The sequence below is a fragment of the Nymphalis io genome, chromosome 3 (genome assembly GCF_905147045.1).
Source record: "Nymphalis io chromosome 3, ilAglIoxx1.1, whole genome shotgun sequence".
NCBI lineage: Eukaryota > Metazoa > Arthropoda > Insecta > Lepidoptera > Nymphalidae > Nymphalis > Nymphalis io.
Genome location: NC_065890.1, coordinates 11,172,330 through 11,190,829, shown reverse-complemented (window position 1 = coordinate 11,190,829; position 18,500 = coordinate 11,172,330). Strand labels below are relative to the sequence as shown.

Sequence of the window (18,500 nt, the reverse complement as noted above, 5' to 3'; positions counted from 1 at the left end):
CTCCACGGCGGGGAATCGAACCCCGGTCTCCCGCGTGACAGGCGGGGATACTTACCACTATACTACCGAGGATTGTGATCATGTGTGTGAAATTTAGAATCTAGATTGTCGTTATAAGTTAAGTAAATAGTATATTCATAAATTATAATTTCGATATTTGTTTTATTTTTAACCCTTGACTATCTACCCGCCTATGATCTCACCGACAGCGGTACAAGATTAATTTAAGGAAATTTTCATTTTCTTTCATTAAAATTTAATTTCTATATAAAGTCCTGAAATTATAATAAATTAATAACTGTTGAGTTATTAAACTTAGTAGTTCTAATACTTGTTATTTTTGAGTGGTATTATATTGTTGTTAGATAAAAAATATATACAGTTATGATAACCATTTGACTGTGTTATCTAAATTTTAAATTTAAAGTTCACCTATTATGCTTTAAACCTATTTATATGTAGTTTATATAATATAAGACGAGGTCCCAAAATGCCCAGATGGCCTAGTGGTTAGAACGCGAGAATCTTAACCGCTGATCGTGGGTTCAAACCCGGGCAAGCACCACTGAATTTTCATGTGCTTAGTTTGAGTTTATAATTCATCTCGTGCTTGACGGTGAACGAAAACATCGTGAGGAAACCTGCATGTGTCTGATTTCATTGAAATTCTGCCACGTGTATTTTACCAACACGCATTGGAGCAGTGTGGTGGAATAAGCTCCAAACCTTCTCCTCAAAAGGGATGGGCTACGGCCCAGCTGTGGGACATTAACAGGCTGTTACTAGGTCCCATTTGTGCTACCTCAAATACATTCGGCTAAGGATGACATGGCATATGATATAATATAACCAAACTATTGTTAAATGAAAATAAATTATTTGTAGTTAATAACAAGGGATGTTATGGTTTTTTTTTAATATATAAAACCGTAGTAGGTTTTTTAAAATATAATAATCTAGTTGCGGTAGACCCAGCACGGTTAGGTTCGCCCACTCGTCATTTATATGAATAAAGAAGCACCTGCCAAAATCAATACTTTTTATGATAGTTTTCGGTTTAAGGGTAAGTGAGCCAGTGTAATTATAGGAACAAGGGCCAGAAAATCTCAGATCCCCTAGTTGGCGGCGCATTGACAGTGCAAGAAATGGATGGAAAAACAGCCAATAAATGGGAGACGGTGACTACTTACAAGTGACCCATTGAGACGTTTGCCCTACTGTTAATAAAGGAAAAATAAATATTCGTATTATGAAATATTCGGTCATTGTATCGTTGCATCACAAATATAACTGAAACGAAATTTATTCGCTGTGAATGAGCGTAATAATACCAAAACGTGTCGGGATCAAGCAGTTCAAGTGATAATATAGATATGTTTATATCAAACACGCCGTTGTTCAAGTACGAGGCGCGTAATACTGGCCTTCAATTAAGCATATGCGGTGTTAGTTTATTGCGTGTACTTAATTACGTTAGACTAATTATTATATTACACGCTTAATAAATGATACCTTTATAAAATTCCAAATATGTTTAAAACTGTGATATTTTTTTTATCCTTTGTGTTATACAGGTAAGTTATTCATATTTCATATATTTTGAAAGTATTACAGTTAAGGTTTAATATAGTTATTTCTAAGGAATTTTTGACACATACACTTTTAAATTCATATTAATATTATGCTTTAGTTTATCTCGATTTAACCTGGATTTTGATGACTTTCTAAAAAAGAACTATAGTGATATCTGCGTGATTGATAATCGATTTAATGGTGGGTAAAATATTATATAGTTGGAATTATAAGTAATGTATTATGTAGGTGTATTAAATCTTACCTAATATATTTTTTGTTATTTAAATATAATTATAAAAATCCTATATATCGTTTATTTTCAGTGTATACGGAAAAGTTATATTAACTGAAGAAAAACTTCTGGTCGTATCGAATAATTTGATTACAAAAGATACAAAACTCATTCCGGCAATACAAATAGAATTACCAGTTAATAAGGAAATTTTACACAAAATTGTACCTTCGAAGAAAGATCATCCTAAAATTATAAAAGTAGAAGTGAAAATATCAAGCAATAATACACACGAAATACAAATGAAAACATCGAACAATAAAAACGAAAGTCTATCTACTACTACTACTGAAAGTCGGAAGAAATGTCAAACAGATAATTTAATCGATGGTTTACTAGATTCAGATGAAAGTATACCGTGTGAAGTACCAGTTAAGGCAGATAATGGAACGGCGCTAATATTAACTCCTTTAATAGAGAAAGGCCAAATTGAAGAAGCCCGCAATGCCAGTTTTGTCAATTCGGAAATATTTTTAGGATACGAAAGTTATTCTGGTTTTCTGACGGTGAATAAAACGTACAATTCTAATATTTTCTTTTGGTATTTTCCCGTGGAAGGGAAACCTGTCAACGAAACTCCATGGATCATTTGGCTTCAAGGAGGACCTGGTGCATCGAGTATGACTGGACTCTTCGATGAAATAGGACCATTTAAAGTGAATCCAGCTGGAACTTTAAAGAGTAAGATCATGCATCAACTTTTAGTAATTGAACATACACCTATATCCAAAATAAATGTGTCATTTTTTACAGAAAACCCATTTACATGGTTGCAGAATCATTCCCTTGTATTTATCGACAACCCCGTTGGTACTGGTTACAGTTTCACTGAGCACGTAAATGGTTTTGTACAGGATATGTCTACGGTAATTTCTATCATTATATTATCTGTTTAAATATCTTTAGGACTCGTTATTTGTGTAATTGTGTAATTTTTAGTATGGCATGCATTTACACGAAGCGGTACAGCAATTGGTCCAGTTATTTCCGGAGTTAAGATCGGCGCCACTGTTTATTGCAGGAGAATCTTACGCTGGAAAATATGTTCCAGCACTCGCGATGGAAATCCATAAACATAAAGATTTACCTGGATCCAATATTAATTTAGAGGTGAGTAAGGACCTCAAAATATATAAAAATATGTATAAACATTAATACAAGGACGGATTTCATACCTTGTCTGGTCTATGGAAGATTGCTGATAATAAGAATCTTCATTTAATCAACATCAAAATACTTTATTCAACACTGAATACACATTTTTGGAAAAGAAATACCCAGGCCTGAAGAAGAACCTGCGAAAGAAAATCGGGGAATGTGCGACGTCACAGAGGGCGTGACTAATAATAATAAAATAATTTGGCTGCCCCTGTATGTACACTTTAACTAAAAACTTTAAAATAATATTAGTATCTTCACATATTTATTTTCGGTATCAACGCTAGCCAAAACAAGGCTAAAAAGTTTGTAGTTTGTTTATTTAATTATATGTTTTTTCTAAATTACAGGGTATGATTATAGGAAACGCTTACGTGGACCCGAAGATGATATCACACGTGACCCTTCCATTCTACTACTTCGGACTGCTCAACAAAGAACAACTCAAGATAGTGGATCCTTTATTAAAATCATTCCAATCAGACATAGCATCAAATAACAGCATAGCGGCAAAGAACGTAAGGCACTAGTTCATCTACGTATGTGTAACATAACAAATATAGTAGTTTGTATGTACGTTTGCTAAACGCATGGTACGCTTAAACTTTGAAATTACAAAATCCGTCAAAAAAAAAAACTTTATTCTTTTAAATTCGATTCGTAATGTAGATATTGCTGTAGCAACTAGCAAGAAATCAGCTTTTTTATGCCTATAAATAAAAAAGAATGTCTTCTATTAAAAATGTGGAATTAAGTTTTTTGTTTGTCAGGCTTTTACTAGTACGAACCAAACAATCTTAACAACCTTTAAAATTCTACGCTACTTCTCAACATAAGCTAGTTTAATGGTAAATTATATTTTGTATAATTTAATGTATTTAGTTTTTATCTTTATTTTATTATTATATTTCTTTACTTTTTAAATATTATTTTTTTAATACAGACTGTGTATTATTCAAAATATTAATATTAGCTAATGTTTAATGTTTTGTTTTCCATTACAGAAATGGAACAGTCTCATAGCCGTTTTGCTGTTCCTGTCACACCAGAAGCAAGCATACAATTTCTTAAAAGACGATCTGCCGGTGGGTCGTTACGTCAACTTCCTCAAATCATCGGAAGTGAAGAAGGCGTTACACGTGGGCGATATAAAGTTCTCGTTCGTTAACATGACTGTTAATTCGCGAATGTCGCCTGATTTCTTGAGCAGTTCCAAGTCTTTGTTCGAAGAGCTACTTGCGGACTATCGAGTTTTGGCTTATTGGTATGTAGCATCGTATTATATTCATAAATAATAAAATAATAATATGTTATTAACAAGACAATATAACTTTTGAAAATCTTTGACAATATTTAAGTTTCATTCATGTAATAAATTTTGAATTAGGCATATTGTGTATATACTTTGTATACACACACAAGGAAAACAAAGAGTACAAAGCACACATAGAGTACATTATAATTGTTTATTTTAAAAAAAGGTATAATAGCCTTTTGAAGTTTTTTTTATTAGGAATATATAACATTTAATTGTAAATCAAGGTAATATTATAAATGCAAAAGTAGCGATGTCTGTATTTTTACGAGTTCATTACGACTAAATCACTTTACTGATCGGATCTGAATATGGTCACAGCTATAATAATAAATTATGGGATTAAAGTGTGGATGTTAAAATGTGTAATTTATGATCTTAAAAAATGCTCATTGTCATATTATTTCAATCAACTGAATTTATTTCTACATGCTGTCAGGGAAAAATCCGAGTTAATTAAAAAAATAACTATGTATTTAAGAGAGCAAGGATTTTCTTCGGTAATCTTATTTAAATAATGTACTTTGATTGAAGTGGACAGTTGGACCAAATGCTGCCGTGTGTGTTCACGTCGGAACACTACCGCACGTGGCAGTGGAACGGCACCGCGGAGTTCCTGGAGGCGACGCGCTACCCTTACATCTACAACACCAAGCGCGCTGGGTCAGTGCATAATGTATACATGTTCATATTACTGCTTTACGATATAGAGCACATAACGCAAGAGCATTTTTTTGTTACATTACATACTAATTATTGTAATAGAAATATATATTTTATTAGTTTGCAAATATTCTTTTTGTTATAGTATAGGTTGGCGGACGAGCATATAGGCCACCTGATTTTTTTTTTTTTTTTTTTTTTTTTTTTTTTTATAGAAAAGGAAGGCGGACGAGCATATGGGCCACCTGATGGTAAGTGGTCACCAACGCTCTTAGACATTGGCATTGTAAGAAATGTCAACCATCGCTTACATATCCAATGCGCCACCAACCTTGGGAACTAAGATTTTATGTCCCTTGTGCCTGTAATTACACTGGCTCACTCACCCTTCAAACCGGAACACAACAATATCAAGTATTGCTGTTTTGCGGTAGAATATCTGATGAGTGGGTGGTACCTACCCAGACGAGCTTGCACAAAGCCCTACCACCAGTAAGTGGTCACCAACGTCCATAGACATTGGCATTGTAAGAAATGCCAATGTTATTATAGCCAAATGATGTCTATATGGGTTGCCTGGAAAACATGTTTAAGTATTTTCTTCGCAGCCATTCTTAAGGAAGACTAGACAACATATTATAGTGCACAAGTTTGTACGCAAATGACAAACGTTACGACAGGAAAGTATTCAGGTAGTACTGACGGCTTTCATAAGCCCGACACGGGGTTTGAATAAAGGATCTCAGAATATGCGGCCTTATAAGCGGCTAGCTTTTAAGATTAGACAAAGTTATTGATTATGTGTATCCATAATAATAATCAAAGGTATTACACAGGTACCACAAAAGCGGCGGTCACCTGACGGAGGTAGTGATACGCGGCGCTGGTCACATGGTGCCTGTGGACGAGCCGGCGCCCACACAGAACCTGGTTGCGCGCTGGACACACAACAAACCGCTCAGCCAGCGGTTTGGGCTTCTAGAAGGTTCCTATGTCCAAGAGTTCGTTAAGAACAACTCCATGATATATTTGTGATTACCGATTTCTAATGTTTTTAGAATAATAAATATAATTTGTATTCACTTATGATGTTTTACTGCCGCCATATTTATTATTTTTTTACTTATATTTAATGTAATAATATGAAAATTTTCAACATAACCCCTAAATAAATTCTCATTTAACAAATGCTTTAATTCCCTTATTTTATTATATAGATATATTATAATTATATATATACAACGTTTATAAATAGATAGATAGAATTCATGATCATAATTTTTTTGGGGTCTGCTCAATGTATAAACTAAGCAGACTTATTTCCAGCTGGCTGATTGATACCAAGTTTTTCCGAATATGTTTTTGTTAGCGGATTAGGATTACGTAGTCAACAATATTGATGGACGATTTTAATAAAATCACCTACAGACGACTCTTACGACGTCTACGGGTTGAAATGAGCAGTACTTTCTTCTTTAAGTGCCTAGTCCTCAGATCGGGAAGTAACCCTGTCGTGCACAGACTGCTGCCTAATTATAATGAGGGGAGTGTAGGCGTTCAAAGTATTAATGCCAGTTTTCGATGATCTAACGAATCGATGGCATGTGATGAAAAAATGTAATTACACAAATGTCTATTAATATTGTATCTTTGTTTTACACCAATTAGACTCTTCTTTTTGATTGATTGATTACTTCGTAATTATAAATGATCGATTCAACGAGTTCTAATTAATGATTATTATAAGTTATCATAGTTCATGATTATACAGTAGCATTGGCGAAGGGTGCGGAACGCCTTGGCGGGGGCGGCATTTCATTTTCGGCGGGTGGTTGTAAAAAAAAGTTTTTTCAGCTGTTTTTTTTTTAAGAACAAATATAGAAAAGTTATATGTTCTTGTTTCTTTCTTTTCCTTAATTTTAATTCCTTTCCTTATTATATATATCTTTCTTTATTATATTATCTTTAGTATAATGTCTTTATTATATATTTTAATTTTTTTTTCTTAAACAAATATATTTACGTTATTTTGTATATAATCATAATTATTTTTATAGCTATTTATATATTTTGTATGATTAGACGACAGTCTTATATTTTACGTAATATAGCCCAATATTACGGACATCGAATAAGGTGTCAACCCTATTGTTTTTGGAACCCGTAGACAGAGAGTTTCTCTGTCTACGTGTCAAAGTGACAGTTTTGCGATATTTTTTTGCAATCATAACTTGACAGAAACTTTACTAAACAAATCAGAAGTTATAAACAATACAGACTAACTAGACTTGTCAATTGTAATAATTTTGGTAGTATTTTATTATATACTGTGAATGTGAATTTCTAAGTTAGTATTAGTTTAATTTTCTGCAATAAAATTGATTATTGATTGGATATTGGACAAGTTGTAATCCGGATGTCGAGATTTTATTATTATCGAGTACAATGTTTTTAAACAGTTTCTGGATTTTTTTTACGTAAGTTAAGCAAAATATAACATTACTTGAAATTGTAACCTTGTCAATTTTAATTAATTAAGATGCACACAATAAATTTACGACTAAGATATGATGTTTACATTTTTCATGTGTAAACAAAAACGTTTATTTTTATTTAATACCAAGATAAAATTAATAATAAATTACTTTAAACTTATATCTAATTATTGTTTTCGTCCAAGAATTAAAAAAAATGATTCTACTACAGACTTTTTTTTATGAAAAATGTATTTATTATTTTATTTTAATCATAATTTTTAAATTCAAACTCCAAAACAAAGAAAAATCTGTTTTGTGTCTGTGACACAATAAATAACTCACAATATATTCCACCTAATGTTTATAATATGTAGCACAACATTATTCCTTTCTTTTATTATTAAAATCGACATAATTAAAAGGGTTAATGTTGTAAAACAATGAATGATTTCACAATGCTATGTATTGAATCATATTTTGACAAGCATGTAAGAAATGGGATGTTAGAGATATCTATACTAAAAAAGAATAAGTAAAGATCATTTAAAACTCAAAAACCACTTGAAAGGTTATATTTTAAATAAAACTATGTTCTTATTTGCCTTTATAATGTATGTTAAATAAAATGAATGAATAAAATATAGAAAGCTTTTGTTATATGTTAATAGAAAAACAAAGTCATTCATTCATAGAAAACATAAAATAGAATTAACATAAAACTTAAATGGTCTTTTTATTTATAAAATATGGCTCACCATGCCTTTTGTACTTGATGACTGGAAAATTATAATAATTTAATTGTCATTATATACTATATTTTTATACTACTCTTAAGCATATATGTATATATATATATATCTGAGAGTTTTTTGGAAAAATATAATGGCATAAAAGTAAAACTGTAAATTGTCATCTTTGGATGTATGTTCTTCAGTTGACTGTTGTTCTAAGAAAAATCATACCCATGTCTAATTGGTACAGATGATTAGTATATAATATGACAAAGCATTAAATAAGATATAACATAATGGGTAGATATATATAGTTAATAAAACAAAAATAGTTTTTTCTATGCTGCCTCATAAATAGTAAATATAAAAGTTAAATAATAGTTTGTTTTTATTGTGATTCAGTACTTGTTATTGTTCTTTACTGTAAGTCTGATTTTATGGTGTTTAAGATATCTTTTGAAACACAAAGCAGAATTGCTTATTTGCTTTTACAATTTTCTAAGGATGTGTAATGAGCTTGTACTCTGATGGGATAAATTTATATTAAGGACTTACTTTTATTAATAATATTTACAATACACAAAAAAAAAGCCGAGATGGCCCAGTGGTAAGAACGCGTGAATCTTAACCGATGATTGTAGGTTCAAACCCGGGCAAGCACTACTGAATATTCATGTGGTTATTTTGTGTTTATAATTCATCTCGTGCTTGACAGTGAAGGAAAACATCGTGAGGAAATCTGCATGTGTCTAATTTCATTGAAATTCTGCCACATGTGTATTCTACCAACCCGCATTAGAGCAGCTTGATGGAATAAGCTCCAAACCTTCTCCTCAAAATGGAGAGGAGACCTTAGCCCAGCAGTGGGACATTAACAGGCTGTTACTGTTACAATATTATTATTATTATTATTTATGAGCCGGTTGGCGTGGTTGGTAGATACTTGCCTTTCACGCCAAAGGTCATGGGTTCGATTCCCACCCAGGACAGACATTTGTGTGCATGAACATGTCTGTTTGTCCTGAGTCTGGGTGTAAATATCTATAAGTATGTATTTATAAAAGAAAAGCAGTATAACATTGATTGAAAATTGTTTCAGAATAACAACAATAGCCGTAACAACACATGCCTCACCGTCAGCCTTGTTTTTGACTCCATTTATAAACCAGAATAAAACAAAAGAAGTGAGACTTTTATCCCGAGTTGATCCAGAATACTTTCTCAATGTGACCAGTTATTCCGGCTTCCTTACTGTTGATGAAAGATATAATTCGAATTTATTCTTTTGGTACTTTCCCTCACCTAATAAGGAAGAATCAAACAAAGAATGGATCATTTGGCTACAAGGTGGGCCTGGTTCCACCAGCCTTGTGGGACTTTTTTCCGAAATGGGACCATTTGAATATATCGATGACCAATTGAAATGTATGTATTTTTTTTGCCAAATTTATTATACATATAATAAAACAATAATTTCTTTAAAATAACAGAATGGGTTATGTATAAAATTAGACCTGGTAATGAGAAGTTTTTAAAACCTCATTAAAAATGTGAATGATTAAAGAAATTCATCTCTATAACTCATTAAAAACTATCAACTTATTAAAAATTGGACTGATGCGAGTCACTGAGAGAATATTATTACGAAAATTAAAAAAAAATAGTAACAGCCTGTGAATGTCACACTGCTGGGCTAAGGTCTTCTCTCATTTTTTGTGGAGAAGGTTTGGAGCTTATTTCACCACGCTGCTCCAATGTGGGTTGGTGGAAAAATATAATATTATAATAATAAAACTTATTTTAATGAGAGTTAAAATCCACTTCAAGTTTATTGAGCGTAATATTTCTATGTTTAACATTTAAGTTGACACAAAAGAGTGCTACTGAATGAACTGCAAATTTCAATGTGCTGAGTTTTACAAGCATTTTCCCTCTTCAATTACTTAATTTTTCCTTAAATTTTTTTCTTAAGATTCTAAAATATTAAAAAAAAAATTAAATATGTTATATTTATTTCCAGTGAGAGAAACTTCATGGTGTAAAGATTTCTCAATGGTGTTCATAGACAACCCTGTGGGAGCCGGTTTTAGTTTCACTGACAGTCAAGAAGGTTATTCTGTAAACATGGACACGGTAAAACTTTGTCTATTGCCTTAATTTGTATATTTATTCCAAAAAGAAAATATTCAAATATCTTGCGAAGTTTTTACCTTAAGTCTTATATGCTTAGCAAAGAGCAAATGAAAATAATTAATTTTTGAAGAGAGATTGTTTAACAAACAAGTTTCAATAGACAAACAAAATATTTTGACAAACAAGAGTAGTGTTATAATCCGAGCTGTTTCACGCGTGACGACTTTTGACTCTGTCCCCAAAAGTGACTCCTATTACGCTAGGGGATATTTAGACTGTCTAACTCTAATTGAATTGTAGTATAACAATACTTGCCTTATTTAATTCTAAATTCAGAGCGTCCGAATGTATTCAACCGCACTATCATTAAAACTATCTATTTTTCATACAGTGAATGTCGTTTAGTGACATATTAAGATGTTTAGCACTTCATTTTTAAAAAAAGGATTCTATATCCTTTTTTATAATTATAGTTTACATAATTTTAGTTGTAAGTGTAGCACAACAACTCGGTTAACATTACATTTTTTGGTCTTTTGTTAACAGTATTCAGAGAACTTGTATCGGGCTGTAAAACAGCTCGTGGTAGCGTACCCCGAGTTGGGGCCGTCCCCGCTCTACGTAGCGGGCGAGTCGTACGCCGGCCGGTACGCGCCCGGTCTTGCCGATAAGATATTGGAAGGTACGAAGACTTCTGATAACAGCATCAATTTAAAGGTACCTGATGATTTATATACACGATTCGACAATGATTATTATAAATAATACATTTTTTAAGTTATCCAATAATCAGTCCCACTGTTGGGCAAATCTATCACGTCAGTATAATATTATTCATGAACCGTTACTTTTTTACTTCAGTTATTTATCAAGGAATGCACGATATGTATTCAAGCGTCCGCTCCAAATATTTAGTTACTTTGTTACTTCAAGATACTTTCATTCTTAGTTCATTCAGCATTTTCGTTCATTAATTAAAAGGCCTGTTACTATCTACGTGTAATTAAGAGTAACATTTGTGATACTAATGTTACCTGAATGTAGCCTGGTGTAATATAATTCAATGTCCACGCTTACTAACCTTTTCTGCTCATGCAATTCGAATGAACTTTAGCGGTTTCAGCTGGCAATTTTATTGAATAGACTATAGAAGATATAATTAATATTTGGATTATACCCTTATTGGTAACAAAACGTCTTGTCTAGCCTCAAACCTGTTAAACATTTTTAAAACGAAATATAAAACTCACTCTCGATTTCTTATTAGCGAAATTCTTATATGTTAGTGTTGAATGTCAATGTCTGTGATTCACTGCTTTATAAAAAAAAACGAAATGTGCTTCAAGTAGGCTCTTATAGTAACTTTTGAATATCCCTTTTCCATGATTAATATCGTAAAAAATATATTTCAGGGCATTATAATGGGGAACCCAATCTTAGACCGGCAAAGTATAGTGGACTACACCCGGGTGTTCTATAACTGGGGCCTGGTCGACTCTCAGGGAGCGTTAGCAGCGAAATCACTCCAGGATCAATTCAACAAAGCCATTCAGGACGAAGACGCTCTCGCTGCGTCCGATGTGAGTGACATACACACGTGTGCAAATATTATGATTGTTTCAAATACCTAAAATTCTGATATAAATAACAAAATCGAATTCTCTTAACACCTTACTAATATATGTAAAAGCTTGTGCGCTTACATGAGGTTTACCTAATCGTGCTCAAAAGATTGAACTTTGAGCGATAACCTTGAGCTATGACCTTAAAAAGGAAGCAGATATAAGGGCTTTATTGACGTTTGGGATAAACCTAGATTACATCGTGGAATTAAGCCAACAGTCGAAAGAGCAGATTCAGGGGTTTTCGAGTTAAACGCATCATGTTATCCATGCATAACATTGCGACACCTCAAAAACTGGTCTGTTGCAATGCTCGCTGTAGAAATGTGTCAAAACCATTTGCATGCAGAGTTTTACTGTTGTGAACCTAAAATATATATTTGAATTTACACGTAGCAAAACATTGTGAAACAATGTTTCTTTACCGTAAATATATTAATTATCATTGATTGATTAATTAACAAAATGAAGTAAAATCGATTAAATATAAAAGTAACGATTTCAGCTACGCAACCGTGTTTTGGACAAGTTACAAGACATCGCTTCCAAAGACGAAACCTACAATTTGCTGAAGGACCACGCCATCGCACACGTTAAAGACTTTATCCCGTATATAACGCAAGATTCCATCCGGGATAAAATCCACGTCGGTAACAAAACGTTCAACTTTAGCAACAATGATGTGCAGAAATATCTCAGAAAGGATTTCTTAGCGTCCGTGTCTTCGAAAGTCGAAGAACTGCTGGAACACTACAGAGTCTTAATATATTGGTAAGATCATGTTGTGATCATATTAGAAATTGGTGTGTATACACAGAAGCCTTTCTGTGTATACACAAAAGTCATAGTATTTTTCCGTGAAAAGTTAAATAGATGATGAAATTACGTATGGTTTTCTTCGTTTCCGTTGTTAGAAAAGAGATCCATATTTTTTTAAAGTTTTTATTTATTTACGTGGAAAGTTCTCGAGAAGTTTCTCGATGAAATGGCATCGTTCTATCTGTTCACTACGAGATGGACGTTATCTTCCGTCGCGCTTCCCCGCACCGCACCTCAAGTAAGACCCGCTTAGCACGGATACACAGTCCCGTACAAAAATCATTTTAAAACTGTCCCTTAATGTGTTTATGTATTTTTTTTTTATATTCGCCGGGAGGGCAAATGACTCTACTCCACCTGATGGTAAGTGGTAGTAGAGTCCAAACGCGACGACGGCCAGTACAGACGGGAAAAACGTTCTGCACTAGCCGCCTTCGCCTTGCTGCCCGTAAGATGCCTCTTCACGCCTCGTTTGAAGGAACCCGGGTTGTAAGAGGAGGGGAACACGTGAGCTGGTAAGGAGTTCCATTTTTTGGAAGTGCGACAAAGAAAGGAGTTGCCAAATTTCTTTGTTCGCGATGGAATTGATGTCACAGTTAGGCGGTGACATCGAGAACCAGCTCGCGTGGACTTAAGAAGGAAGGGGGAAGCAGGAATTAGAGAGAATAATTCCTCAGAGCACTCGCCGTGATACAGTCGATAGAAAGCGCTCAGTGCTGCTATCTCACGACGCAATTGTAAAGGTTCAACGGTGTTTGTGACCTTTACGTCGCCAATAATGCGTACGGCACGTCGCTGCAACCGGTCCAAGGCCTCGAGTAGGTACTTAGCGGAGCCATCCCAAAGGTGCGAGCAATATTCCACGCAAGACCGTACCTGTGTTTTGTACAGCAGGCACAGTTGTTGTGGCGTGAAAAAGCGCCGCACCTTGTTCAGAACTCCGAGTTTTCGTGAAGCTGTTTTTATAACAGCCTCGATGTAGTTGTAGTTGAAACAAAAACACATTAATGCAAATTCAATCTTAAGATCATCACTTAAAGTTGTACTCACAACTCATACACATATTTGCACACACATATTTCGACCGACAATAGCTGGTACATACATTAGAAATTCAACCTTACGCGGTTAACTTAAAGTAGAATTTAAAAAACGGTAAAAAAGGTAATAAAATTTTACGAGGTAGGCTCGACGCTAGCACAAGGACTGAATGGAGCCGAACTGTTTAATATATTTATTTTCATACTTAAATTTGAAATGCAATTATTTTTTGTAATTAAGTCAAAGGTGTGTTTTGTGTTATAAACATAATTTATTATTAATAGGGAAGGACATTAATAATCAATGAAACTAAGATAAATATAGACATAATGTAAATAAATAATTACAATCAAAGTACAATCATCAAAATCAAAATATAGTTACATATTTATCACTTTCTAAAAAATGCTTTGAACATACAACGCTTCGTTGGGTCGGCTAAAAGAAATCTTCGGATCGTTGAAGTACTATTATAACAGATATCCATTCGCCACGTTGCACAGGATCTAGAGGAAAGCTAAAAACCATTATAAAGCTCTCATCAGCAATTTAATCACATTTAGTCAAAAAAATACCAAGAAACAAAACTGACTACGTAAAAATGTTGCAATAACTCTTTAATTCTCACTTTGGAGTCGATGCCTTCCAAGCCTGATGGTCTAGTAAAAACAAGTACTTGACTTTATTCGGTTTTGTTCATATACGTCTAATTTTAGAGCTCATTATAATCTTTCAAAAATAAATTTGAATGATTCAAAACTGTCCACTAATCACGGAATGATCGGCGTACAAACATAAAATAAAAATCGATTCAAATTGAGAACCTTCTTCTACTTAATCAATTAAAATTTAAATCAATAATATTTTACTACTATATTTATAGACACGGTAAAGAAGTTAATTAAACAAAGGAAATGTCCCAGGATATTATTATTATGTACTGTACATATCTAAACCAATTAAAAGGTTTTACTTCAAGTTAAGTTGTTAACGAGCAGTGGGCAGCTGGACCTCACGACGCCGTGCGTGCTGTCGGCGGAGGCTCGCCGGCGGCGCTGGCGCTGGAGCCGCCGGGGGGAGTTCCTCGACGCCCCCCGGACGCCGTGGTGGTTCAACGGGACTGTAGCTGGGTACTATTAACTGTCTATAGAAATTAATTTCTCCTATTTTCTCACTATTGAGAGTATTTTCTGTAATTTCATATTATTAATGACTATTTCATTATTGATTGAGTTTTTTACACGTTATCTATCCCAAAAATTCACTTTATACTTATCATTTACTTTATATGTTATTTGTACTAAAATGTTCAGTGTAGTACAAACTGTAAGCGATGTATTCGCACAGAATAAGTGAATCCGCATGTATTTATGGCTCTAATTAATTGTTTGTGTGCCTTATAAAATAATAAAAATATTTCCAGGTACGTAAAGTCAGGAGGCGGGTTCACCGAAGTACAAGTCAACGGTGCGGGTCACTTAGTTCCAATGGACAAGCCATTGCAAGCAAAGTCACTCATCTCTAGCTTCATTCTCAACCGGAACTTGCCCATGCCGCCAACCTACAAAATTAACTACGATGATATCCCGATTTACGAAGAATATACCGACCTCGGTCACTATGAAAACTCGGAGTTTAAAATTGGTTTGATCGCCAGTGTGGTCGTTAACGTGTTGTTGGTGATAGGGGCAGCTGCGGGGTTGGTGGTGTTTGTGAGGTGGAAGAGACAGAACGAATTCTATTACTCGCCTCTGAATGAAGGTATACTGACGATGACGTGATGTCGTCACAGCGAGACTGACAAACGATAAATTCGACCCATACGACTTTACTAGGCTCCTCGTTCTGATGACGTAATATATGCAACGGCTATGACTTAATATATGCAACGGTGATGGCGTCTTCCTGACCGATTTCGGCCACGGCAGTCATTCGGAAGAGAAATTCGCGGTACGTATTATAGTGCACGAGTGTTTATGCAAACCGGCATTCTGTATTCTCCCACTCTCATAATCCGATGGGACTGCCCGGCCTACACGACCGGAAAGAATTCAGGCGCAGGACCAACGGCTTTACGTGCTTTCGAGGCACGGGAGTGTACGATTGACAATTTTTAGACTCCGGGCTGCTACTGAGAATTTATCGAAAGAAAAACCCAATAACCTTTGAATGGCCTAAACCGGAGCTTGAAACCAGGACTTTAGTATCAACTAATATGCCATCGGTACTGAGCGCGCGAAGCAGAGCGGGAAGGGTCTCGTATTCCAGCGAGGTGTCTAATCAAGTCGCACGTGTTGTATTAAGTAATTCTTCGAATTAAAAATATAAATTGTATTTTTACAAGCACTTTTATATTGTAACCATTTTTGATTATATTTAGTAGCGATAACAATATTAATCATAATATAATCACAAACGCATGATTCTCACCTCTGAATAACTATTACTTTAAGTTTTAATTAAACTAATTTTAATTCCTGTCTATTAAATTGGCTATTGGCTTCATTCACGAGTGAAATAAAATTATGTTATGCAATAATTTTATATATAATACAATTCGTTGGATTATCTAATAAATAAATAAGAACAGTACAAGGCACTAAAAAGTACAACACAGTACATAGACATAAAACGTTGTATCAGAATCGTTTCATTTTATTTTTTTATTTTTTTTTATTTTATTTTATTTATTTGGGAAACATACAGCATAATATAATACATAAAATTTAGTAACAAAATAAATTTCACTTAAGCCAACAAAGTTTCCACTTATACAAACAAACAAACATGGAGTGAACCTAACGATAACAAGTTATTTAACAATTTATTAAGATATATGAATAAAGTATTAAAAATAATTTAAAACAGAAAAAAAAAAAAAAAAAAAAAAAAAAGAAAAAAAAAAACGTTACATTTCTATATGTTCTATACGTTGCACTTAACATGGAATTTTACTTTGATCACGGCAATAAAATAGTTCACCTCATATAAAAAGCACCTTTATAAATAGTCGATTTACTCAAAATTTTCATTAATCAAAATAAAATACAGGAAATATAATTTACAACTTTTGATAATTCTATTAATATTAAACTTTTTATATATAAGAATTTAATATTTGTCTATTTATAAATATACTGCGTAATTTGTAATTCAACGAAAACTAATTAGGTACCTACATAGTTTTTATAATGAAGCCGCAATTTTATAGAAACAAACACGGGCAAAGCGTTTTTTTTCATTTATTGGACTAAAATTAAAAATAATACGACACTATTAAGTCGTTGAAGAATCATCTATTTTTTCTTTTTTAGTTTCCATTAATGTAATAATAATTATGAGATTTAAGTGCGAACACAATTTATCAATCCGCAAATATTTCTTCACTAAACGATTTGGTTCTAAACTAATTGCTTAAGTAATGATAATAAATAATAATATTTTTTTTTTACAAAGCCGTTGGTCCTTCGACTGTTTCTCTAGTCGGATTGCCGTCCATCGTATTATGTAAGTGCACTCTGCCTTGTGCACTTTTAAAAATCCTAGCCTTCTTTAAAAATCATATTTGAATAACAGTTGAAGTACCTACATTGTTTGAAATTGTAATTTTATATATATGATAATAATAAATCTTTATATTTTCGTAATATTTATTAAGAATTATATTTAAATGTTTTAAAAAAATATTATTTATATTTGAAAGTATTTATATAAATAGTTGTCTTTATTGTCATTTTTTAATGTTAATTAATCTCGTGCTCGTGAAATCCTGTCACATGTGTATTCACCGAGCAAATCTTCTCCTTAAATGGAGGGGATGTTTTACCCTATTTACATATACAGGCTATATAAAATGCTAAAATGTTTTTCAACAAAGAACACATAACAATTGTAAATCTTCACAAACACTCATGTCTACGCGCTTGACGACATATCATAATTTATAACGAACGAAACTTAAAATTAAGACTTTTGTAATTTTATATTTTTATATAATTGTTTGTAATAATGTTAATGTAAAAAAAATCCATTGTTTTTTTAACCTTTTTTTGTAAAATAAAAGGTTTAAATGATTTTACACAATGCTTTATAGAAAATAAATAATTTAAAATTATATTAAATGTTTTATTTCTTCACCATTTTTTATATTATCCTATTCCACGATATAATTGACATGAATCTCAAGATTAATGTCGTTATTTTATTTTTGTTAGTCTGCAAAACGATTAAAAACAGAATTACATGGGTTGACTGTTTGAAATATTTTGTTTAATGATTGAATTTTTTAAGATAATTTAAATAATTTTTAAGATACCTTTTTTTACGCAGTGAAAACCTTAAAAACCCGTACCGTGGGGTCGGGATCCGGGTTTTCCGGTATTCCAATTCACTAAAACCCCTACGGTAGCCTTCTTCTGTACGAAATGGCCCCTCCATTATCTCGTTATGACATAACCCATACCAAGTTTAAATTGAAGTTTCTTACCGGTTCTTCCCGGTAGATACTACCGAGTGTTGGTTGATTTACATACAATTAAATCCTTCTTTATTTTATTTTTTTTTAACGCTGGAAAAACGCATTACGCGTTTCCCCCACGGGAACAGTGGGGGGGTATGTGGGGCTCGCCGGTGTCCAAGGCGCCAAGTGCGCCCCGACCATCGGAATACCCACTA

The 18,500-nt window shown here is 33.2% G+C and overlaps 2 protein-coding genes and 1 non-coding gene across 3 annotated transcripts; 2 read left to right on the top strand and 1 right to left on the bottom strand.

Moving 5' to 3' along the window:
- Positions 1-72, bottom strand: Trnad-guc (transfer RNA aspartic acid (anticodon GUC)). The gene has a single exon. It is a non-coding gene; the product is annotated as a tRNA-Asp (tRNA).
- A 1,338-nt stretch (positions 73-1,410) lies between these two features.
- LOC126781035 (venom serine carboxypeptidase-like) lies at positions 1,411-6,085 on the top strand. The gene is made up of 8 exons (XM_050505801.1): positions 1,411-1,574; positions 1,899-2,548; positions 2,621-2,733; positions 2,807-2,977; positions 3,376-3,543; positions 4,030-4,289; positions 4,875-5,003; positions 5,840-6,085. The coding sequence occupies exons 1-8, from the start codon at positions 1,531-1,533 to the stop codon at positions 6,036-6,038; spliced, it is 1,734 nt and encodes a 577-aa protein (XP_050361758.1). The 5' UTR covers positions 1,411-1,530; the 3' UTR covers positions 6,039-6,085.
- A 1,183-nt stretch (positions 6,086-7,268) lies between these two features.
- LOC126781036 (venom serine carboxypeptidase-like) lies at positions 7,269-17,921 on the top strand. The gene is made up of 8 exons (XM_050505802.1): positions 7,269-7,480; positions 9,311-9,636; positions 10,232-10,344; positions 10,891-11,061; positions 11,757-11,924; positions 12,472-12,737; positions 14,825-14,956; positions 15,250-17,921. Exons 1-8 carry the CDS (start codon positions 7,449-7,451, stop codon positions 15,605-15,607), a joined length of 1,566 nt encoding a protein of 521 aa, XP_050361759.1. The 5' UTR covers positions 7,269-7,448; the 3' UTR covers positions 15,608-17,921.
- Positions 17,922-18,500: the final 579 nt, after the last annotated feature.

What these genes read in the sequence shown, in the direction of transcription:
- LOC126781035 (XM_050505801.1), top strand. Translation starts at nt 1,531, where the DNA reads ATGTTTAAAACTGTGATATTTTTTTTATCCTTTGTGTTATACAG. An exon ending in TCCAGCTGGAACTTTAAAGA is followed by an intron (nt 2,549 to 2,620) that starts GTAAGATCATGC and finishes CATTTTTTACAG; the next exon opens with AAAACCCATTTACATGGTTG. An exon ending in GATCCAATATTAATTTAGAG is followed by an intron (nt 2,978 to 3,375) that starts GTGAGTAAGGAC and finishes TCTAAATTACAG; the next exon opens with GGTATGATTATAGGAAACGC.
- LOC126781036 (XM_050505802.1), top strand. Translation starts at nt 7,449, where the DNA reads ATGTTTTTAAACAGTTTCTGGATTTTTTTTAC. An exon ending in ATTCTGTAAACATGGACACG is followed by an intron (nt 10,345 to 10,890) that starts GTAAAACTTTGT and finishes TTTTGTTAACAG; the next exon opens with TATTCAGAGAACTTGTATCG. An exon ending in TTCAACGGGACTGTAGCTGG is followed by an intron (nt 14,957 to 15,249) that starts GTACTATTAACT and finishes AAATATTTCCAG; the next exon opens with GTACGTAAAGTCAGGAGGCG.